The sequence below is a fragment of the Ptychodera flava genome, chromosome 21 (genome assembly GCF_041260155.1).
Source record: "Ptychodera flava strain L36383 chromosome 21, AS_Pfla_20210202, whole genome shotgun sequence".
Lineage (NCBI taxonomy): Eukaryota > Metazoa > Hemichordata > Enteropneusta > Ptychoderidae > Ptychodera > Ptychodera flava.
Genome location: NC_091948.1, coordinates 6,593,324 through 6,618,917, shown reverse-complemented (window position 1 = coordinate 6,618,917; position 25,594 = coordinate 6,593,324). Strand labels below are relative to the sequence as shown.

The 25,594-nt window shown below is 35.4% G+C and overlaps 1 protein-coding gene across 4 annotated transcripts in view; it reads left to right on the top strand.

The window, feature by feature from the left end:
* LOC139121231 (nucleolar protein 6-like) overlaps positions 1 to 25,594 on the top strand; it is a 53,139-nt gene that overhangs the window by 6,722 nt on the left and 20,823 nt on the right. For 3 of the 4 annotated variants that reach the window (XM_070685937.1, XM_070685938.1, XM_070685939.1), the window contains exons 3-16: positions 761 to 940; positions 2,311 to 2,479; positions 2,979 to 3,116; positions 3,760 to 3,911; positions 4,223 to 4,343; positions 5,147 to 5,310; positions 6,267 to 6,385; positions 7,201 to 7,378; positions 7,489 to 7,611; positions 8,687 to 8,835; positions 9,291 to 9,552; positions 10,125 to 10,236; positions 11,978 to 12,132; positions 12,848 to 13,011. In XM_070685937.1, coding sequence (XP_070542038.1) covers positions 761 to 940; positions 2,311 to 2,479; positions 2,979 to 3,116; positions 3,760 to 3,911; positions 4,223 to 4,343; positions 5,147 to 5,310; positions 6,267 to 6,385; positions 7,201 to 7,378; positions 7,489 to 7,611; positions 8,687 to 8,835; positions 9,291 to 9,552; positions 10,125 to 10,236; positions 11,978 to 12,132; positions 12,848 to 13,011 — 2,186 coding nt within the window. The remainder of the gene's footprint in view (positions 1 to 760; positions 941 to 2,310; positions 2,480 to 2,978; positions 3,117 to 3,759; positions 3,912 to 4,222; positions 4,344 to 5,146; positions 5,311 to 6,266; positions 6,386 to 7,200; positions 7,379 to 7,488; positions 7,612 to 8,686; positions 8,836 to 9,290; positions 9,553 to 10,124; positions 10,237 to 11,977; positions 12,133 to 12,847; positions 13,012 to 25,594) is intronic. The other variant, XM_070685940.1, reaches the window with a different exon arrangement.

Here is a 25,594-nt window from a genome sequence, read left to right as displayed (position 1 = left end):
ACTCCAATTAGGTTTACTTCATGCAATGGCCATGATCGACCCTCTTTACCGGCGGGCCGCCTTTGGCGGCCCACTACAATAAATTGACTTTATGTAATAGCCCATGACCCTCTTAACGGGCGGACACCTTTGGTGGCCCTCTCCAATTAGGTTTACTTCATGCAATGGCCATGATCGACCCTCTTCACCGGCGGGCCACCTTTGGTGGCTCACTAGAATAAAGTTGACTTTACGTAATGGCCCATGACCCTCTTAACCGGAGGGCTGCCTTTGGCGAACCACTCCAATAAAGTTTACTTTATACAATGTCCATGGACATAAGTTGTCTATGGAAATGAATTTAAAAATTGCCTTACAGTTGTCCTAATTACCAGACGTTTGCATGGATGTGGCTGAGAAGTTTGTGCACTGGCATGTCTGCTACACGAATAAAGTGCGCAGCGTACCGGAGTTCAAATCCAAACCGTGCGTGTAAATTTGATATATTGGTTTTAGTTATTTTCAGCTGGGGAGGGGGGAGTCATCAAATTTTTTTGTCTGACAAAGGGGGGTCATCTTTTTTTCATGAAAAATGCAGGGGGGGGGGGTCTATATTTTTTTGAACACCGACGACAAGATTTTGCCGGCCCCGCAGGCCGTAAAAACTGAACGGTCCCTAAGATTCAGCTTTTAGAATATCCTGCTGCATAGCTGACAATAAAGGATCATTCTTGAGCTAGTCAAACTAATAATTGCCTTTTTTTTCCTGACAATGATGCAGCTTACAGATCAGTCTTGGCTGCCGGAATCTATTAAAGTTCCAATCATTCAGGAGCCATATCAATCTAAAGGAACATTCCATTTTGAAAAGCCATCATCCGTCACAGTCATTGGGAGTTATCCATTGGGCACATGCACCAAACCAAAAACACACGTAGATGTTGCCATAGAGATGCCAAAGGTCTGTATATCATGATGGGATGTTTACATATCATTATGGGATGTTTGTATATTACAATAGGATGGTTGTATAATTTGATGGTTTTATATTATGATGGGATGTTTGTATATCATAATTGGATGTTTGTGTGTCATAATTGGATGTGTGTATACCATTATGGGATGTTTGTATATCATAATTTTATTTTTGTAAAACAAAATTTCATGTTTGTATGTCATAATTCATGTTTGTATATCATATTTGGATGCTTGCGTACCATAAATAGATGTTTGTATATTATAATGGTATGTTTGTTGATCATAATGAGATGTTAACTTAAAGTTTATTCATCAATCATGTACTTCATTACTTAGCCAAATTAGAAGCCTCTCAAGACATAGTGAAACATGCTGTTCTTTCACTTATTTCACTAAGACATACAAAAACATGGTGATTTTTCTGACTTGATGTGAGGGTGATATTCTGTGTGTTACAGCAGTGTATTTCACAGAGATCTTTTCAACGTCTGATTTTTGAGTTGATTTTGAAAACATTGTTTTTTGAATTGATTTTGAAAACAGTTCACAGTGATTTGAACATTTGTCAATTTGATCTTTTTGCAAGTTTGATCATGCTGTAAGAAAATTTATCACATGCCTTATACATCATATATATATATATATATATATATATATATATATATATATATATATATATATATATATATATATATATATATATATATATATATATATATATATATATATATATATATATATCACATGTCTTGTATATCACATGCCTCATATATCCATAAAAAAACATGATATATTGAACTTCTCGTGGCCCACCGGATTCAGTGGTAACTGGTTGATGACATAGCGGGCCACATAGTCATCATATGAATAAAAGTGAACTGGAATTATTTTCAATTTGACAACTTCAGAATGATAAAATGATACTAGTTTTACACACAAAATCTTGTGTTTAAAAAAGTTATGTAAGAGAAATCGATAAATTGCAAAACAGTATTCATCCGCTGTGAAATAACAAAACTCATCTTATTTGTAAGGAGTTTGAGCGTCATTTAAATTAAGTATATGATTGTCATTGGCATATCAAACTAAAAATAGATATTATTTAGGAGGGGCATGTTACAAAAACATCATAGCTCCTCAAGGTAAGTGACCAGTTGCCTTAATTGGGCAAATTGTCACATGCTGTCTTGTACATAGACTTTTTGGCTACAATATGTAATATTAGTACAACGCTACTTTTTTTAGCAAGTACAAAGTGCAACATTTATGTCAAAAAAGCAGTTTATCAAGATTTTACACACACAATTAACATTAAAAGATGTTAAAAATGTAATCGTGATGGCTTTCTTGTAGGCATGTCTTCAAGAAAAAGATTATCTGAACTTTAGATACCATCGGAAACGAGCACTGTACATCGCCTACATAGCTTGGCAAATACAGAGGTCAAAGTTCATGAAAGAGGTGAAATATTCCTATAAGGATGGAGATCATTTCAAACCCATCTTGGTCCTCAGACCATCTGGTAAGATATATGAAAGGTGTATTTTAATGCAGAAATTTGGAAAAGCTATCCTACAATTGACTTGTTGCAATAGACTGCAAGGGTGTCATCAGGATGAGATGTTGACACTGAGCCAGGATGATGTTACATCTGTAGCCATTTTACTGATCAACATAGCTGAGAAAAAATCATGCGAATAGACCGACACATGGAGAGATAAATACATGTCGCCACATTTGCAGACATTTTCTGAATCAGTAAAACTTCCCTGAATGTTGGCATATAGTTTTGTTAGCCAATAGTGATTTTCACTCTCAAGAACAAGTTCAAACACCTTGAAGAAATCTTATTTTTTGGTGACAGAAGAACTTTTAAGTAAAACCTTATAAGTTACTATGACAACTTTGAGCAACATGCTTCTCCTTTTCATACTGACAACGACTCCAAAGTTTTCCAATAATGCAAAATCTTTTCTGTAAATCTGGCATATCATTTGGTACTTTGAACATTCGCATTGCAGGTAGAATCGGCAAAACTTTCAGTTTACAAGTTCATGTGAGTCTGCCAGAAGCTTTCTGCAAACTAAACAGATTTCACCCTGACAAAAACAATGTAAGAACTCACTGGCTTACTGGAGTAAAGACAGAACAAACAGAAGGTAAGCTATTACCATGGAACAGCCTGTGTCTCTGTTGGTCAAAGAAATTGTTCTTATTGTAGATTTCAAAGATAAGCATGCTGTAGAACAACAAGTCCACTGTAGAAATCAAGTATTTTGTGCTTGTAAAGCAGGAATATGGTAATTGCAAAAGTCAAAGAATATAGTTCCATATGACATGATGATTTCAAAAGGATTTTAATGTTAAAGGTATACTTTCACCTGTTCCAATTTTGCCACCACAGTTACCATGGAGAGAAAAAATCTAACCAATCACAGACTTTAAGCGGATGGCCGCTTTTTAAAAACAGTGCCCTTACATGGGCATTTTGAATGCCAAGGAATGTCTCTTTGACCATATATGGGCATATTTAGATTACCAGTGACTGTATACATTTAATAGAGGATCTTTTAATGAAAAGTGAAATATCTGTAGTCAATAAGGTAAGAGGAATTACATCAACAGGACTGGATCAGCATTTCCAATTTCATATAAAACAAAATTGATCTCCTCATTGACAAGAAAACAATAAGGATTTGTACTAAAAAAGTTTTCATCACTAGTACCAGACTATCTGTATAGGAAAGCCAGGAAGTGATAAATAATATCTAATATTCATTTTCATCTATATTCACATTACAGACATGCCAACTCCACACTACAACAATTCTATTGCCATGGATATGACAATAAATAAAAACCGGCATCATCTGGAGAGGATTTGTGAATATGAAGGAATTAAACAAGGAATTGTGTTACTGAAAGTTTGGATACATCAAAGACAAATTGATGAGGTGCTGTTCTCTGTCATAGTATTGTGATTCACTTTTCTCACTGCGGTAGCTTGCATCTATTGTGATAACCTAGAAACCTAGTAAGCACTTATGTTGCGCAAGATGAAGATGTACCCCAAACAGCAGTATCTTCATCAGATTACCATCTTGAAGTATGATTAGTCTCCAATATTGAATTCTTCTCTGTAGTACCTGAATTATAAAAATTGTCTTCCATTGAAATATTTTTGCAATAAGACTAGGTGCTTCATTTATATCAAAATGCCCAACCTCAACATTACAGGTGAACTTTTTTTATTAACTTCCTGCAGGGTTGCCATGGTTTTACCGGTTTTGTTATGTCCATGTTAGTTTCGTACCTGATGTTAATACGGAAGGTTAATTATTTGATGAACGGTTATCAGGTCATGAGGAATGCACTCCATTTTATCGGTAAGATATATTCCCTGCATTGTAGTAAAGGACATAGCCACCAACTTTTGAAATAATCTTTGAATAAGAAGTATTGTTTGTTGTAAAAGTTGTATGGCTTTGTGTCAGGCCATAAGCTATCGCTGTATCAAATTTAACAGTCTTGAAAATGCTTCAAACTTCATTTGCTGTAACTTTTTAAGTATTTTTTATTATTTTTGATGTGTTTATGAAATAGTTTTCCTTGTACTCCTTTCAAATTCACATCAAATGCATGGCATGCAACGTAAATTGTCTATACAGTATGTATGTATGTCCGATAACAGAGTTCTAATCCAGACCAGACATCATGTATCAAAAACAAAGCTGCACATTTTATATAATGGATTGTGTTGGCAAGGCTAAATACTTGGTATTTCAATGTACTTTATGGAGAAGACCAAGAACATGTATTTGTTATAAAGTACAAAAATAATTAAAACAAAGAAATTATATAGCTACAGTAACTGCATGATAAAAAGAAATCAAACGTTTATTAAAGAGTTCTAAATAACTAATAAAGAATGAATTTTGCGTGTTTCTAAATCTGGCATAAAAATAAGTCATCTTGGTGAGCCATAGACCCTAGGTTCTATGGTTTAGCATTGAGCTGACATGAATGTGACATCGTAAGCCATCAGATCACAGATCTTACCAGGCTTGTGAGAAAAAAATGACAAATATTTGGATGTATGATTTCTGAAGACTTGTATGTACCAGATATTATGTTTTGTCAGTGAAGCAATTGAAATGATTCTTTACAAAGTTATTTTGTCTATTTGCAGCGAGCACTGATTGGACGAGTGAAGGCATATCATTGTGTACAGACAATGATGATCCCAATCAGCCAATCACAGCAGATTTTCACAAGTACTATGATGTCATCTTTGTTGATACAAGTGGCTTTGTGAATTTGTGTGCCAATGTAACAAAGTCAACATACCTTCAGGCAAGTTCTGGTCTTTTTGTTACAAATGAGCATATACTTTTGAAATTGTCAAAAACAAATATTCTTTTTGATTTTATATTTTCAAAGTAGATTTGTGTGTGTGTGTGTGTAGAGAACACAGAAGGATTTCTTTACCATGGTTCTCTTTGAGGGGACTTACACTGATATGCAGATAAGAATGGACAGTGAAATTGATCTACATGTTGCCACACTTGTGTAATTGGTTTGTAAAGTTGTTCCAAAACTTGCCTCAGAAGTTGCACTGACTTAACTGCGGTGAAAATCAAAGAGCTTTTATGGACCCATGATAAACACACACCAGGGAGTACACTTTGCAGTGCACTTCACATACATAGAATCATACCGTATTACATTCCTTATAAGCTGCTTTGAGTTACATTGTATCACAGCCAAGTCAGAGTCTAGTTGTCATTAGAATCTTGTTGCCTTTGCATTGTAGAAGTTCTTTGGCAAAAAAAATCATGATTTACAGGAAAAGAGGTGTACATACGCCAGAAATAATAAGTGAGAAAGTTGTTGAAATGTACGGGGATAGAAAGTCAGGAAATCTTTACCCTACACACACAGACACTATTCAGTGTCTACTTTATTGCTTTATATCAACAATTACAGCAGAAGCCTACTGTGAAACAACACTATCATCCGTCTGTTGTTTGCCGCAACTCAACTAAAGTTACCGATCCTGTAGTAAATTTTGAAACAACTTTACAAACCAATTACACAAGTGTGATAACATTTAGATCAATTTCACTGTCCATTCTTATCTGCATACGACAGTAAGAGGTTGACCAACTCTGTGTTTTTGGCAAATCTATTTATAAGTTCTTAACAACTCAATGATGGAATCTATAATCATAAACAGGAATATGCAAATCAACCACCCTCCATTTTTCCCCAGCGTGCTGTTTTCACCTTTTTTGATATTTTTGTCACAGATGAAACATGAAGCTGAGCTATCTCTGCAGACTATCCTTTCATCGTCAGCTGTCAACAGTTTTCATACTCTGTTCATGACTCCCGTTCCTTTCCAGATGAAGTTTGATCAAATCTTCCAGTGAGTAAAACTCAGTTCTACTAAATACAGTCCCACAAACATTAACGCACTCGCCACAGATACTGTAAGTAGATTTGTGATAAAACATATATATGTTTAATTATTACTCAACTATTGCAAGGTTTCTTGTTTAGGGTAACTAGTCAAAGACGACTACTTAAAAAGAAAACACCCAAATAATAAATCATGTTTTAGCGGTGGTATACTCTGTTCAGGTTTTGGTTGCCAATTTTAAGGTAGTATGTACCTCCAAAGTGACAGACATAAACTTTTGCTCAAACTTTCATTAATGAAAATTTCAGCCATTCTCTTACTAAATCAAGAATTAAAAACGGGGTAACCGTGCAAATGTTGGTGTTAGAGAAACAAATAATCCAACATTTACCGATATTTAAAATTCAAAATGGCTGCCATCCCTGTGTTAACTCTATGGGGGAAAAATAAATTTTGGATTTTCGAAAGACTAAGCCAATGAAAGTCTTTCTTTCTCCAAGAGCTTTAAAATGAGCCCCCACAATTGGTAGATCAGAAAAGTATTGTAGAAATTTGAGAGTCAGAATATCTGTCCCCCAGATGCGTTCTACCTTAAACTCTGGAGAAACATAATGTAGCACATTGAAAATGGAAAACTAAATAAAAAATGTCAAGCTTACTAAACATGGCGATCAGGTCAGGAAGACAAGCACTTTCAAATCTCCAGTCATGTACAGAGAGGGAACGGAATTTTCTCCTTTTGGTACTAATAAAATTTTAGAAGAGGTGAAAGATCTGTATGACATCAACTCGATCAACTCTGATGTTTTTTCTCTGACTAGCATATCAAGATTGTCAAATCTCAAGTCTGCTGTTGCAAAGTTCGATGATGATGACAGGTTGGTTGATTTTGGAGGTAACTATGTCACGGCTGTGCTGCCATCAATCATCGAAGTTTTGGAGAAAGGTTTGGGTAAACGTATCAAGTTACTTGGTATGTGCCAACCTGACATCAAGGAGGTGAGTTGATCAAACAGAAATTGTGCAATTGTGTAAAATATAAATGTAATTTTAGAAATGATAGATTCTTAAATCTTTTTTAAATTCGTTTTGTTTACATTTTTGAACAGTGGAATGTTGATCAAAGAGCGCCACACTGGAAAGATTTAAGTCATCTCACATTTGGTCTTCTGCTGGACAATGAATTTGCAAGTAGTATATTGGACAAGGGACCACCAGCAGATACAGCAGAGGTAGGTAAACTGCGTGGAAGGGGGGCGCTGCATTCAATTTTAATTAATTTGTTAAAGTTGTTATATTTTGAATAAGAGGCATTTTAATTTTGCTAATCATGTTTTTAATCACTTTTTTGAGTGTCAGTCTTTCAACCCATGCCATTTTAGAATGAGGATAGATAATGAAAAATGAAATAGCAGTTTTTTCTACAAATAATATTCTTTCAAGTGAAATATTATATTTCAGAAAACAGTGTCAAGTTTTTGATTTAAAATTAATTTTTATCACTGATACAAAATTTGAGGTTTTTCACCCCAAATATACACCCTCTTCATCCTTCAAGTAACATATTGCTACCATACTAAACTTTAAAAGACTCTCTGCTCTTTGAAAATATATAGTATAAGGGGTTTCCTCATCATCTTAGATGAAAAATATTCCTTTGAAATAAAAACCTGTGTTGGCAACATGCAGCCCCACCTTAAAAAATAACATCTTAATGATACACTCGCCTCCATTTGTAATAATCAGTAAATCTTTTTTGGCTTCCATGAGCTATATATATATATATATATATATATATATATATATATATATATATATATATATATATATATATATATATATATATATGTGTGTGTGTGTGTGTGTGTGTGTGTGTGTGTGTGTGTGTGTGTGTGTGTGTGCTGCAAAAGGGAATTTCTTATAGTTCAGTTTCTGTTGTTTGAATATTCAGAATTCCAAGTATTTCTTTACATACCAGTACATATACAATTGAAAATACAGAAAACTCCTATACCCAAAGTCCAACAAAAACTTTCATAGAAAATTGTATTTATGATGTATTAAAGTATTCGAAAATGAAATATTATCTGGTTTGCTGTCTGCATGTTGCTAGCAGTTCTCCGTGTGAAAATTCCTTGCCAAGCTTTCACTTTAGTGAAACTTTTTGTAACTTCATCCCTGAGAGACTGTAATTCTAGACACTGTCTCTTGTTACAGGTACATTCTAAAGTGAGTTAGGGCTATTAGCAAAGTGAAGTACGTAAAATAATAATTGTTTTCAATGAAAGTGTTGTTGTCTCTTGACAGGCTGCAGAGTTCAGGTCATTTTGGGGTGAAAGGTCAGAGCTCCGTCGATTTCAAGATGCCAGCATTCGTGAAGCAGTGTTGTGGCAGTGCAATACTATGGCAGACAGGAGACTGATTTGTCAGCAAGTGGTTACACATCTTTTGAAATTGTGAGTACAAATGCACATATGTCAGATTGATTTTGTACAGATTAATGATTTCTGTCACAAGAAAATCCAGCATTGAACCAATATTTTGAATAGTAAAAAAACTCTTTAATTTTTCTGTCAGCTATTCACACTATTTATAGAAATATTCTATGTATAGCTTTATCAAAACCTTTCAGTATTTTTTTAAATAAAGAGATAACAAATAATAGCAAGCAATGTTTCAATATTTTTATTATTAAAAAAATCAAGGAAAACTAATAAAAGCAGAAAAAACATTAAAACTGTATTATTTACATTTTTGACTTTATTTTCTGGTTTTCCTCAAAAATGAAGGAAAATAATGTTGGCATTTCAATATTTACGAGCACAATCACACTAGTCCTTTGACGATGTTAGAGAGATATATGAGTTGATGATAAATGCAAGAAATATTTTTAACCTTTATCTCTATGTAGGCATGCCGGGATGCCTCAAGACTCTGTTACCTATCTTGGTGGCCATCTTGACCCATTGCTATGGCAACCGCTAATTCAGGATGAGAAGAACAGTGCAGGAAATAAGAAAAGAAGGAAGGAAGAGACAGGGACAGGGGATGAAGAAAATTTAGCTGTTTTACATGCATTTGATAGTTTAAATAAAATGCTGCGTGGTTTGGATGACCTGCCTTTGAGCATAGCATCAATACAGGGTTCTTCACCGATCTTCAGATATGCTGAGGTAAGATAGACTGACCTGATGTGTCAATGATTTCTCTTCAAATGGACAAATGTTTCCAATACTGCACCAATAAGCTGTAAGATGTACTCGCTAACTTCTGGTCAATTGGTCTGCATTGTTGCCTCAATCCTCATAAACTGAAAACAGTATTAACTCAGTTCTGAGTGTGACTCATGATGTGATCGCTATGTCAATATTCAGTGAAGTAATAATAGTTTGATAGGCAGAACCACAGAACAATCACTGCAGTATTTTGGCAAAATCCTTTATTAAAGAAAACATCTTCTTACTTGAAGAAAGTAAACTGCCAGCATGTTTTATATCATATTCAGTGAAGTTTAGGAGTAACAATCTTCAAGCGACTTCATCATGTGGCACTTCCAGAACAATAATTTGAAGGACACAAAATTGTGTTGATTCTCAAACGCTGAAATCTATTGACTGCTTTACTGGACTATGTCATCATCGGTTAAACTTGTAACAATCAGTTGCGTCTTATTGTGTTTCTCACAACTGACGCTATACTAAAACAAAATTTTGTATTTTTCACAATTTTGTGACTGTTATTTCAGGTCATTCCACCTAGTCCTGCACACAAGTTGAACCGTAAAAGTCTAAAAATCCATGGATATATAGAGGGACCACTACCCCAGACTCCGACACATTGGACACCGGCATTGAAAGGTACATACCATATGAAATGAAGATAGTCAGATGAATGTCAATGCATTAGAACTAAACATAATGACATGTGAAACCATTGCCTCACTACAAATTTTGATTTTTCTGACAGTAAATTGTATGTATAGCATATATTGTATATTTTACTGAAGCTTTTAGAAATAAAGTGAACACCTGTTTACATGAATTCATGATAGACCTAGTAGTTGACCTGAAAACAAACAATTTGCTGGTCTAGCTTTCTTGAAAATGTAAATTTCAGTTTCAAAAGTATCATCTTACTTATTCAGTGGCTGAGACTACTTGATTTTTAATTCCATATTTCATACTTAAATATGCAAATATAAAAATGTCTGTCATCTGTATAGTTTGTATGTGAATCTGCAGTGTGTAAGACTTGTACAGGACCAGCAAATTTTGGATTTTAAAATTTCAACCATTTTCATTTCATTTAAGCTTGTCTGTAAACTACATGCAGTGTTTGGACTAAAGGGAGCCAAATTTGCAAACAAGAAATTAAGTTCAAATTGGTAAAATTTTCTTTGCACTTCATCACCATTGATAAAAAATAATTCTTGCATGATCTTGCCAGTAAAATTATCGTTCACAACATTCTTCGTTGGTAACATAATTGTTCTCATTGCAACCACTTTCATCGAGTGTTTGATCTCACATGATCTCAAGAGATTTGCAAATTTACCAACTTTACTAGAGTTTAGCATCATGACTTTAATTTAAAGCCCCTGTAGCTGTAACTCTTGAAATTCGTTGACCCAATAAAGGCTTTTTTTTCTCTGGTTCTCTCTAAATTCTACAAATTTAAAGGATATAGTCTTTTACTACTGAAAAATTGGACAAGTTAATTTCAATTTTAATCGTTATTTTGATTTCCCGCCATTTTTAAAAACTGTTAATATTACAAAGAAAACAAAGCATATGATGTCCCAGTGGAAATATTCAGCACTATGCATTATATTTGACTACTCTGTTGTTTCTGTGAAGGTTCCAATGCATATATGCACGACGTACAGTGTTTTTGCTATATTTGAGGGCACCATTTAACGTTTGGGCAAACATTTATTATTTATCTTGCTCAAAATTGCACATGCAGTCCTAGTGGACAGTTTATTCTACTTTTATAAACACCCCTCAATGAGTACATTTCCACGAACTTGTTTTGGTTTGGAAGTAAAATCACAAAAATAATGCTAAAAGATACAGCTATTGGGCCTTTGAGTAAATTTAGCAAACAATGGGGATTCAGATCCAGAACCCGTGTTTGCCATTACTGTTTTCCATCAAGATTTGGGGAAGTGGAAAACAGTACTGAAATCAAGAGATATATTATCATATTATTGCGGTGGTTGTCATGGTTCAGATTATTTTGAAGGTGACAGCCAGGCTCACAACAAGTAAAGAAGAAAGCTGAATCAAAGATGGTGGACCATTGGAGAGTATAGGAAGAACAGTGGAGGTGTCAGGGATCAAACAATTTCTGTAGCAGAGACAGGATGATGGTTGTCTGTTATGCCAAACGTGCACTGACAATTGCGATGGGAAGAAATAGCTTATCACTTTCTGATTTGGCTAATTGAATTTAGATGACACAAGCCAAAATGGCAAATGCTTTTGAAAACCGAAGGCTAACACTGATATTGGAGCAACAGTGTCATTGACGCTATATTTGTTTGTTAGAAGCTATAAATCCCTTACAAGCTACTAAACTTTTTTCGATTATTCACAGTGATTTGCACGATGGAAGGCAGTGGTAAATGGCCAGATGATCTGCCTGCAATTCAGGCCATCAAAGCAGCATTCCATATCAAACTGGCCAATCTGATGCGCCGAAAACATGGTCCTGTTGCCGCAGCAACTGACAAGTATGCTGACATTGTACAGGTAGGCACATTTGGCTACTTGTAAAATGATGTAACGTTTTTAAAATCCAGTACTTGCCAGGAAGTTTCTGCCGTGACAGATCACCAATCTTTTCATTGAATTCTAATGAAATTCTAATAAATCAAAATCAGGGTTTAGTCCTTGCATACATAAACAGATTATCTGAAAAACAAGCACATTTTCATTTATTTACTCTCAAGTATTGGAATTTGCACTGATTAGTAAAATCACAATTATAGTGATCTATGCATAATCAGTGCAGATGACAGCTCAATCTGTTACCACTGTTAATGAGGCAAAACGTTTAAAACTAGTATTTTCGATTCCTTGGATTAAAGCAGCAGTTTTCAATTCCTGGTTCTCATATCGCAGCTCGTCAAAAGAATTCCAAGGTATTAGTTCTTTGTTCTCCTTTGAAAGTTGTGTTCAGTCAATCAGTTTGATGAGAGGCAAAGCTGATAAACAACCCAGTCCTTTAAGTTTCCACTGGAGAATTTTAAAGAGCCTGATGTCTTGTTTGATCTATGTAATGTTGGTTCAGCAAAGAGACCAATACTGATGATATATTTTTGAACACAACCTGTCCAGGACAGAGGATCATTGCAAGTCCAGGGATGAAACATATCATGCCATCTTTTGTCTTCCATTTGATATGAGGTACAATATTTAATATTGAGATAAGAAAAGAACTTTGTCTTTTGAACTTGCTGGGCAGGATGGCTTTGTGTTCCGTGTCATGGTAGCCTACCCAAGAGAAGTGCTGTTGTTGAAAAAATTGAAGTCACCAGATGGGCTAGTAAAAGTCAGAGATACGAAAGAATCCAAGATGTTGGACAGGGAGATCTCAGCATTACCAAAGTTAACATCGGCTCTTCATGGGTGAGTATCAAATCAGATTTTGACTTCATTCATTCTCATATAAAAGTAAAGCCAAACAAAGACTTGTAAACAAGTTGTTTCTGGCCGGTTGGCACATTGCTTGTAAGGATTACGTAAACTCCTTTTTTCCTGTTTCTGTAGAACAGAGATGGACAATAGAGAAAATGAGGTATTTCAGTCACAAGATGATCCGCTTTATGTAAACTGCCTATTACCCAAGCATTCAAAAACCAGAACATCATCATCTGTATGGTGAGAAAGCAAGACTGACTGACTTGAATTGAATAAATAAAAATAAGATTGTGCCCCGTTTTGGAAAGAAGCCATAACCAGAAACAAAATTCTCTTTTTTTTGGCCTTACAGTGACTCATCACATTTCATTCAGTGAACAGTTGCCTTCAAAGGAAAGTAAACAACTGTGCACAGTCTGTATCCATGGAAATAAGCATTCAGTTTTACATCTCAACTTGTCATTGTATTACTTTCCTCGTTATGTAGTAATGAATTCCTGTCCAGACCTAAATTCATTCGTCAGGGGAGGCAATTAAATGTGTATTCAGACTGCGCTGACGAGATAAGTGTTGGGAATACCAACTCACTGCAAACCTAGTGAGTGTTTCCAGTGTTTTTATATAAAACCAACAACTGGCAAAGTCTGACGGCTGCAATGCCATTTCAAAAACGTATCAAATGGGAATAATGATGGTATCTGCAGATAAATAATGGCGTACAGTATGTGCCTGAAAAATGGATATTTTGTCAGATATTTTCTTTTAAAGAAGGATCTTTTGTTTTGGTTCTTACAATGGTGAGTTGTGACTTCCCATTCAAACGTGACGTCAGTGTTAGAGTTTGAGTTGTCATGTCAGTAATGAAAGCACTGATCGCAATAATTCTGCCCACCTAAGCTTATCCTGCTTAGGGATTGTCATTATTCCAGCCGTTCATAGTGACAACCAGCAGGACACCAGCACTCAATACACTGAGAAAATATGTGGAAGGCATGGGAGACCTTGGGGCCTCACTTTCATGGAAAGTAGCCATGCTAGCTTTACATTTATTGGCCACCAGACAAGGAAATGAATTATTTTGTATAAAATATGGTTTGGACTTCCCCGTCACATACCTGTTATGCAATGAGCATGGCGGTCACATTGCACATGTTTTAACACTCAGACTCCAGCTTTTTATTGTCAAAAACACAAATAGGACAACTTCTCACCCAATAAACCCATAATCAAAACCTTAGATATTAAATGGTCTGGAAACAATTTTATTGAAAGTTTTGATGAGAAATAAATAACATTACATTTGTAATGGTAATTTATGCAACCACAACCAGTTCCACATCATTTGATCTGACAGCATGTAAGAGCGCCCTCATGGGGTCAGTTTCTTCAGTCTTTCAAGACAAAGAATTATAATTTTGTATATGCAGCTTCAATCGTATTTGGATTACATATATTATTTCCTGTTTTTTAAATTTTATTTTCATCCCCAGGCAACTATTGTGTCTCCTACAGAGCTGAGACAAAGCTTCATCAGATATCCACCACATTAATAGATAGTCTAAAAAATAAATTAATAATAGTAAAATAATAGTATCTTACCATTTTATATGATCTTGTCCATAATTGTTCATCACTCTAAACAAGTGCTGCCTGTGCTACAATGGCAATGACTGGATTACAATCTTTCAACATTTCTCTGACAGAAGTTTGCTTAACATTGTCACGGTTTGCATAAAAATACAAAAACACCCATTATTTTTATCCTATCACACAAAGAACAGCAATGTTTCCATTATTTTGCTCAAATTTATTTTCATTCACAATAAACCCAAGTTTTCCTATGCATTTACTCTCTTTACCAGTGTGCCTAATTACTGTTGAACCAAAAATATTCCAGGCTTTGCCTTCATTTTGTAAAGATAACTGCAATGAATAGAAAAGAATTGCGTGATTGATAATGGTGATGGCATCATAAAAAAATTTGATGGTGCAATCACCATGCTGTATTCATTTGAATTTTCAGACAGTATTCATATCTGTAGACAAAAGACAGGATAAAAATAGACGTCTTTGTCTGTCTTCCTTGTACTAATTCTATTTTAAACACATTCAACCAGATATTTTTAGATCATCTCATATTGATGTGTTTTTCAAAATTTTTTCAACCTTAACACCTGTCCTCTCATGCCATGCTGTTTGTCATGTTTTGTTGCTGTCGTCACTAAAATAGTCATCGCTGTACTTAAAGCTCTGTCTTTGTCATATGTGAAAACACAATGAGTATAAAAAACCATTCATAAATTTGGTGAACAGATAAATGCGCATTGCATCTGTTATTTAACCCATTAGCTCTTTGTTTTCTGAAGGAAGAATACAAAATCAGTGATCTTAGCACATTTTTTAAAATAGAAAATCATATTAATATTTTTTTTTTCACTGATATGGTAAATTCAAAATTTTTCCCATTCTTTGTGTTATTTCTATAGGAAAATATTCAAATTTCAAGTTTCATGACTGAAAACCTTAGCTTTTCTACAAGTATCAAAATATCTGTAGACTGGCTAAGAATCAAAAGAATTTGAAGTCTGAACATTTGAAATGTATCCCCGAGGGTCATCCGCCTTCAAATATTAACAATCTTTTTTTTTTATTAGTCCCCATGGACGAAGTCCGGGGGCACTTATAGATTGGGTCATGTCCGTCCGTGCGTCAGTGCATCTGTGCGTCCGTCCGTCCATCTGTTCACGCAGATATCTCAGACATGCCCTGGTCAATTTCTTTCAAACTTTGCACAAGGATAGTACCCTACCCCATACAGATGCACGTCGATTTGTTTCACAATGCGATCAAATTTGGCTGTGTTAGAGGACTTTTTAGTTTACACCTCCATAGGCTCCCATTTATAAGGCAGTTCTCCATAGACTTCCATATATAAGGCAGTTCTCCATGCAGTGACACAGTTTTTAGTTCCCACAGATGAAGTCCAGGGGGCTTATAGATTGGGTCATGTCCGTCCGTCCGTCCATCCTTGAGTCCATCCGTTTGCGCAGATATCTCAGACATTTTGACAAAATGTCACGTGACCTAGGTGACGTTTGACCTCAAATATACATATTTGTCCATAACTCAGTAACCACAAGTGCTACATCCTTCATATATGGTATGATGGGACGCCTTATGACATCACATATTGTACCTCATTAATTATGCACATATCTAATTCTGAGCAAGCCAATAGAGCTGGATGTCTGATTTTTGGTATATAGGGATAACTATAGGATAGAAATATTTTGACCAAATGTCATGTGACCTCGATGACCTTTTACCTAAAATATACGTTTATGTCAATAAATAAGTAACCACAAGTGCTATATTAGTAGGATGGGAGACCTTATGACAACACACGCTTTACCTCATTAATTATGCACATATCTAATTCTGGGCAAGCGAATAGAGCTAGAGGTCTGATTTTTGGCATATAGGGATTAATTAGCAATACAATTTTTTTTCTCAAAATGTCACGTGACCTCAATGACCTTTGACCTTGATTATACATATATATGCATAACTCAGTAACCACAAGTTCTATACCCTTCAATTTTGATAGGATATTAGACCTTAAGATGTCACATCTTGTACCTCATTTATTATGTGCATATGTATTTCTTGGCTGGCCAATACAGCTAGAGGTCTGATCTCTTTTCCTGATTTAGAACCATAACTTAGACATGCCTCATGTGTTTCAAATTGGGAACAACGACATAGACCTATGTGCCCATAGATCTCAACATATACACTCCAGTGATACTTCTTAATGACCACATTTCCCTGCCCCATCAAGACTAATACTCCTATTACAAGTGGGGACTATGTCATTGTCAATGACTTGTTTTTCCTAGAAATGTTGTAGAATATATAATATTGGGAAATTTGATACAGGGCTTTTTTCCTCTGAGTAATATGAAGATCCTTTGATACGGTGATATTGTCGACACAAGGTCCTGGAGCATGATACACTTCTTAGAATGCCTAAATCTTTCCCATCGCTCCTATTTAACACCAAGATTCTGCCATTAAAAGTGTATAGCATAGGATGACTCATCAGCCAGTCCAATAAAAAGTACATATATCGTTTAATGAGTTTTATGGTCTCAAAAGTTATAATATGAAATAAGTATTATTCTCCTTTTTAATTGTAATTCCATTTTGTCAGCTTGTTATGCGGTCAACTAGATAGAAGTGCCACACCATCTGATCTTGGAGAGTATAAGAACACCCTCACTAGTCCAGTTTCTTCAGTCTTTCAAAAAGAGGAACAAAAGGAATTGTAGTTTGTCTTTATTCAATCAGCTTCAATTATTAATGTTTCACACCTATTATTTCCTGTTTTTCTAAATACTGATTTCATCCCCAAGGCAACTATTGTGTCTCCTGCAGAGCGTAGACATTACTGCGATAGTTATCAGCAACATAATAGATGGTCTAAAAAATAAATCTATGGTAGTAAAATAAAATGATAGTCTGTCAAACCGTTATATGCTGCCCAAACTATTTTGTAATTTTTTTAACAAACATGAGTAAAAAATAATCCAGGCGTTGCTTTAATTTTGTAAAAATAACTGCAGTGAATAGAAAAGAATTGCGTGATTGATGATAATGGCTGGTGGCATCATAAAAAATTGTGATGGCTAGATCAACATGCTGTTTTTGTTGAATTTGTAGACAGTATTCATATCTGTAGACAAAGACAGGATAAAAATAGGCGTCTGTGTCTGTCTTTGTACTAATTCTATTTTAAACACATTCAACCAGATATTTTTAGATCATCACATATTGATGTGTTTTTCAAAATTTTGTCAACCTTAACATCTGTCCTCTCATGCCATGCTGTTTGTCATGTTTTGTTGCTGTAGTCACCAAAATAGTCCATGTTATACCTCAAGCTCTGTTTCTAGTCATCAGATATGTAAAATATTACTGAGAGGATTAAAATGTGACTTTAGTGGACAGGTGCAGTCATATTGTACTCTTCACAATACCATGGTAACGCATAGCTCAGAAGTGAAGTTCTAAACTAGTTGCAATTTGTGTCCAACAAAACAAAAGCTTTGTTCTTATAGTGAAGAATAAAAATCAGGGCAATGTCACAATTTTTTTTACACGAGATGATCGAATAAATTCACATTTTTCACTAGTATGATAAATTCAAATTTTTTACAATTCTGTATATCATTTCTACAGGAAAATATTTCAATTTCCACTACTGAAAACCTGAATCTTCTACAAGGACAAAAATGAGTCCACAACATCTGTAGACTGGCTGAGAATCAGAAGGATTTGAAGCCAGCAAATTTGAAAGTTGTCCACGAGGGATGTCACGTTCCACTTTCGAATGTCAGAAGTCCCTTTTTCATGTTTTTTGTCACTTCAGGACAAAATCACTGCATGAAATTTCCGTTTATTATAACTTCTACCCTGAAGTGACAAAAAACATGAAAAAGGGACTTCTGACATTCGAAAGTGGAACGTGACATCCCTCGTGGACAATTATGTAGGCCCTCCAGACAAAGTGATAACTGTTTCAAACTCTTATCCTAGGGCGTGATACACTTCTGAGAATGCATGCCCTAGATACAGTACGGGCATTGAACTCTCACTGCAATAGTGCAAATAGTGCATATCAGGTTAAGGTGTGAGTAGTACGGCTTCATGTTTTCATCGCACCTTTTACTGAATTTCTTACGGATGATACAAGATGAGTTCCAGTTGGATCAAGATTCTGCATCAGTAACTGCTGATCCTTGTTACCCCTCACTTTGCAGAGGATGTAACAACTTTTGACATAAAATATACAACATTGTTATTTTAACCCTTTCACCACCATGGTTTGTCCCAAATCCATTGTTTTCTATGGTAAAGTTGGACCTGTATACAGGGAACTGGGGTGAAAGGGTTAAAGTTTCATTTTAACAGAAGATACTTAGTAAAGCTTCTGATATTCATAGTTCAAGAAAACGTTCCCACAGGAAATTTACAAGCTTCTTAAACTTTCTCATGTCACTTAGTGCAACATGCAAGGTGGACTAGTATTTATTTATGAAAATGATATTAATGAGCATTGTTTTCGTTTCAAAATTTTATGGTAATGATTCCTTATCAATGTGGAATATTCATCTACCTCGTATTTTGCATGGTATATCTCGTGTGTCAGAAATGTGTGCATAATTTTGAACACCGGCATTGTCAGCTTTCATGTCTCAGAAACTGTTTGTCATCACAAGAGTTGACCCAGAATGTTGCGTCATAAAAACTGACCCAGAATGTTGCCTCAGTTGAAAGCTATTATCGCTACAGATAAGACATTGTTTTGCTAACGGAATCTACACTGTATATATAAACCACAGATCTTGTTTTGTCACTGTAGTCAAGTTGCTCATCCATTCATGTAAGCGGTAGTTTGTCATGTCAAGTTCTTTACCCGTTTGTTAAATAAATTTCTCAATAGCTTTCAGAATATTTTTCTCTTTCATTTATCGGTTTTACCTGATTTTTGTTCAAACGTTTCTTTCTGTGACAAGTCACGTGACTAGAGATAACAAAATATAGACATGAACGGTGCAGTACAAGTTTTTTTGAGTGGTGCACATTGTGGGGTTTCTACAAGATTCCTCTGTAGAGCATAATCCACCACAGGTTGGAAGTTCTATGTATAATAGTGATAGTTAATATTTTTTCACTGATACATTGTTAACTATATAAAGTTTTTTTCCTGAGAACAACATGACTTACAAAATTTGCAAGTACCTATGTGATTCCTAAGTAATTCTAAAATTAATCAGTGATGGAATTACGTAACACATTATTTCCAATATTTTTGCCTAGTAGCTCAATTTGCTTGCATTACAGTTATATCAGGGGTTTCATTAAGTTTTGAAGTAGGGGGGCTAGAATGCAAAAGTAGGCGGCTTCCTGCTGCCATGACCACAAAGCGGTCGTCGTCGGGGGAGGGTCCGGAAGGGGTGTTCCCCTCCCGACCGAAGACCGGAAACCCTGAAAAATGAGCTAAAATTTACTTTTTACAGCTTACAGTCACTTGAATTTCTAGTATTTTCAGGAGAATTGTCAGCAGTGTTCCAGGGCAATTTGTGTTCATGTCATAAAAGCCATTTTCCTGGGAGATTAGGCCTAAATATGATAATTCATAATTAAAAATGATAAAATGTGGTAATGTTGACGATAATTTGAACAAAGAAAACTGAAGTCTTTAGAGCCTCTATGCTTTTAGGAGGTAAACTATAATAATTAACTATTATTAATGATGATATAAATTTGATATGTACATGTTACATCTAGACAGGGTGTTACATCTAGACAGGGGGATAGGGGATTCCCCCTCTGTTGAAATGTTGGCACCCCCAATTAATTTGTCAAGGGGACCACTCCCCCCTTCCATGAAATGGTGCCAGTCACACCTTAGAGGTACAAGTAGAAAACATGAACTGGTGAAATGCCCCCGAAATTTTCTGGTAAAGGGGGAAAATCCCCCTTGTTGATGCCATCCTGGATGAAACACTCATATTTTAAGCACAGTAAATTAGAAACTTTCATTAATGCATAATGTTATGCTTAAAATTAAGAACCCTGATGTTTGGTATGGAAATCTGTAGATGAAGAACTTTTATACCACTGGGGAGGTAAAAAGGATAATTTATATAACGAATAATGATAAAAAATTACAATCATTACCATATTGCGCAAATAGAATCAAAGATCCTCAAGGTTATTTGACTATATGGGTATGCAAAGTAAGAACCTTGATATAGAATATGAAAATTTGTACGTTCAGAAGCGCACATTTGGATTTAAACTGATGATCGCTTTTGAAGTGAATTTAGAGGTCTGATCGTATTGTAACCATGCACTCTGGGCCACGTTCTTATTGGCGTCGATAGACCGAAGAGCAGTACATATCATACTTTTAGCTGGTTATATACCTTCACAATTACGCCTACCGCAGTGCAACGCACATCGGCTTACTAAAATTCCAACTGTAATCTGAAAGTTTTTCGTGAGAAAAAAATCAGGTCATTGCCTTCGAAAACAGTTTAAATCCAGGTAATTATCCTTCTCTGTTTCTTGGTCCACTTCAAAACCGAGGATCGTACAGCGAAGCTTTACCTTGCGATCGCTTCCGTCTTCATTTGTTCATCGACCATTTTGAGTTGAGCTAACGACGGCCGACAGGTGTAGTATGCACGTTTTCATTAGCATATAGGCATATAAAGGTCACCAAATAGGAATCAGAAATTCAGGTAGCCAATAGAATCGTCAATTGCAAGTCCGATTTTTACTGAGGCAGTATACGCAAGACCGTGCTGCATCGTAGTACAAGGCGATCGTTGTAGTCGCTCGTCTCTAAATTTTGTTTCTGCCACATAACAGCCGTTGAAAAGTTTGATTACACAGCTTGTGAAACTTTTCCGTATCATTTCAGAAGGTAAAAAATATTTTAGCTATGAAAGAGTTCAAATTTCCAAAAAAGTAGCCGGCGAAATCGTGAGAGTAACCGGTCAATTTCGCCGGCTGCGGCTCTTAATGAAACCCCTGTATATACATGACAAAGAAAATTTCTTGTGTGGAAATGATTTCTCATACATTGATATAGTCTTCTAGTTCATCAAACTTAGAGATTTGATATCAAATTAAGTCTTTCATTGTACAGCAACTGTCTTCTGATCAACAATAACTCATCAATTTGTAGTAGATGCAACAATTAAGAACAGTATGGGATAAATTTACATGCCATGGCAGTTGTGTTACTGCAACATGTGAGGTGTCACTGTTCAACCTTGACCCCATTGACACCTGACCCCTCAACACCTACATGAGATTTACTGGCATATTTTATCGAAGCATCAATTATTTTGCTTTCCCAGAACCTATCTTGAGAATTGAAAATTCTCATATGACATTGAAATAAAAAAACGTGATACGTTTTGAATATGCAAAGACAGTAGTCAACCAGCCGATTTTGAGATATTGTAACCAAAACTGTTTTTATGAGTAAATATACTATTCTAACTTATTTTGAAAAAGCTAAAACAGTGAGGGGAAAATGATATTGTGGTTTCATTGTAACTGACCCGGGAACGTTTGAATATTCTCATCTGACACATTAGTTTTCCCATTTCCCAATTCCCTATCAGGAAATTTCCCTGCGTCTTCCCTTTGAAAAAACTCGTCTTCTCTTTGCTATATGCTTTCCCACTTGCCATCAGCTAACTTCCAAGTACAATCAAATCACAGTCCATACCTGATGGGCAGTTGTCAAGTTGCCCACCGAGCAAGAGCATTTCATTTTGCACCACCGAGGAAAATCGACCCACCCACCTGTTCCCCACTTACTGATATGCGAAAAAAATTGCCCACTCATCTGCAATACAAAATTTTTTTTTATTCAAACAGCCTTGTCAGCTACCCCTAAAGCAAACATGGAATCTGAGTCTTGTTAGAAGTGTGAACATTGAAGGAGGGTTCTAAGTTCCTATTGGCTGTGAAAATGTTTACAAACACGTCTGTCAAGAGCAGCATCATTGCTAAGTTTCAGATGGTTTCTGAGGAAAAAATTTGCATAACTGTCAAATCAGGAATTTTCTGTGATTAGTCCATTGTCCATTACAGTGTGGGACATCATAGAAAAACACAAGTAAAATCAGTGGTTACAAGTTCTGAAATTTGCTGAAATGGCTATCACGTTCCGTTTTCACCGTAACTCTGACATCAAGACAAAGCACAGTCATCTACAAGATGGAAGTATTACTTCACCCACTACTTCAGCCCTTGGCTTGATGCATAAACATACATTTGTGGCAATTCAAAGACATTTTGAAAATTAATTCCTCCGTTCCTTGATTTCATGGAATTTGATGATGAAAAACTTTTCCTGGACAAAATCTGACACTCTTGCATAACCTGTTTACCAGAGTACGCCACTTCCAGGTTTGTGAGACAGAACGATGTTACTCTGAAAGGTAAAATGTTCTATAAAGTTGGAGAACAGACTTTCAAGACCAAAAACCTCACCATTTTTACTTGTCTACAGCTTGCATGAATTTATGTTGAAGCCTATATTCTTGCTCACCATGTTTCATTAAATGAAATTGGAAATAAGAGAGTTGTGAGAGAATGGTAGCCATTTTGAATTTTTAAATATAATTTGTAAAGTTTACGTAATTTGTTTCTCTTATTCCAAAATTTTGCGGGTTGACCCTCAATTTTTTATTGTGAAAAATTAGTTTGCCTGGACAAATCATAGCCAAGGAATAGCTGACGCAGATTACCTGAACCACAATACAAACTAGATCACTTCTGCTCTTTCACGATTGTTACTTGGTCTCGTGTCAATTACAATATCCAGTGAAAAGATCAGATGACAAGTAAAGACGACACTCAAATATCAACAGAGAAATTGTAACGTGATTCTTGGGACAGAAAGCACTTCTGATGCAAAGTAATTTTCTACCAATCCCCTAATGATGTGTTTAATTGACTTAATAGGATTCAGTAATGGATTTCTCAAGCAGAAAGATTTCTGTCGCTTCCAGAAAGAGTAATTCTGAAATGAATTATTCCTTTCTGGTAAATTATTCATACATGATGGAAATTCCAGAAAGCTTTAAAACACTCCCTTTCGTTGTTTCTCGTAATTTGTAGTTCTTCCAGTTTTGTTTTCAATGATTGATATTGCACTAAAATAAAGTGTTTAAGAATGAATGGTATTTGTTAATGTTGTTTTAAAAATTGCTGAAGTAGAGATTACTTTATGGCTGTACTCCACTCATTCAGAATTTTTTTATTGTCTTTTTCAACATATGAAATATCAAAATAACAACAACAGTATGTCCTATTTTGCAAAATCAAAACTTAAGTGGTAGAGAAGGCCAACGCAAAATTAAAATAGGAAAATTCATTCATATTTTCAAACAAATGAAAATGTAATAAAAACAGTAATTTTCCAATTATGACCAAATTTAGGGCATTCAGAAATAAACAATCTCTCAACACTCGTTTCAAACCTATGTTTCCGTTCCCCAACTGTGAAATGGATTGTCCACCTTACAAAACATCTCAAATTTAATTGCTGGTTATAGAATGAACAAATTTGTACTTCATCAGAGTCGGTGAAGCACAAGGCCTAAAACGATTGCCATGTAGCCTCCTTTACATTGATAGGGTGTTTTCTTATTCATTAGCTGATCTACATTTCTTGTTCATGATATATCTAATCACCTGCTGTATTGTGCAAATTTCAGTTAAATTTTTGCATTATGCAAGTAAAGCAAATCCACAAACGAACATCTTCCTCAATGCAAGTGGATTGCTCATCCCGTGCATCACCAACCACAGAATAACCCATCTGTGATAATGCAGTGGTAATAGAAAATTGAAAGATGTCGAAGAATGCTGCAGAAAACATTCCTGAGGAATTATGATAGTTAAACCCCTCGCCCTTCTAATGAAGTTTGGAAGTCCAAAAATCTCAAGACGTGATTATAATTTTACTTCCCCCCCCCCCCCCCAACACACACACCCAATTTAATGATCAACAAACATTTCAAAACAAAATCGTAATTCGTATTGTGATCGAGTATCACAAAGATGCATGATTCTGATGGCAGTGTGGCACACAAAGAGTGTTAATTTGCACAGGACAATGGAAATACAGCATAGTAAACCTTCTTCTAACCATAAAGACCATGAGTTTTTAGTTCATCATATGTGTTGTTTAAATATCCATAGTCCCCAAGGAGCTTTCACTTCAATTCAATATGATTTTCACTTGTTTACAACTTTCTCACCTTGATCCTGGTACAATTATTTAACCTTGGTTCTTGAACCAAATTTCATCATCTGAAATTTCATATTTCAAGCTCTTCCACATTACAACCTTCAAAAGTGTTTCAATCTTATTTTCACATCAAGATTGATTCTAAAATCCAACTTTCTGATTTTGAAAGTTGCACAAGTGACTCCAACCTACCATCATAGTGAACTGCTTATTTAGTTCAGGAGTTGTTTCACATCAGTTTTGTATTTACTCTACCCCTAATAGCCTGCCATCATAACACTAGGTAATCGCAGTTTACATTATTGTTGACAACTAAATTTTAATCCAGACTACAATTCATCCGCAACCAATAACATTACATATTGCACACATCGTGTAGTATGTGTAACACAAATACTCTGTACTTTACCATATTTAACCTGATCACCCCCAATTCCCTGTAAACAGGTCCACAATCACCATTGATAATAATGGGTTCGGGACAAACCATTAAGGAGAGCAGAGGTAACTGTTCGTATCATTGAGAACTAGAGAGATTCAGTCACGACTGACTCTATATCCATGGTTACCGTGCTCTGTCAGTCTACTCAAGAACCAAAATTGTGAAGGTATATTATGGAAAGTTAAAGTGGGCCAAGAAGAATGTAGCTTTTAACATATAATGAGCAAGGATGTCCATTTTCATTTACAAATACAAACCCAACTCTAACCATCTAGACCTGT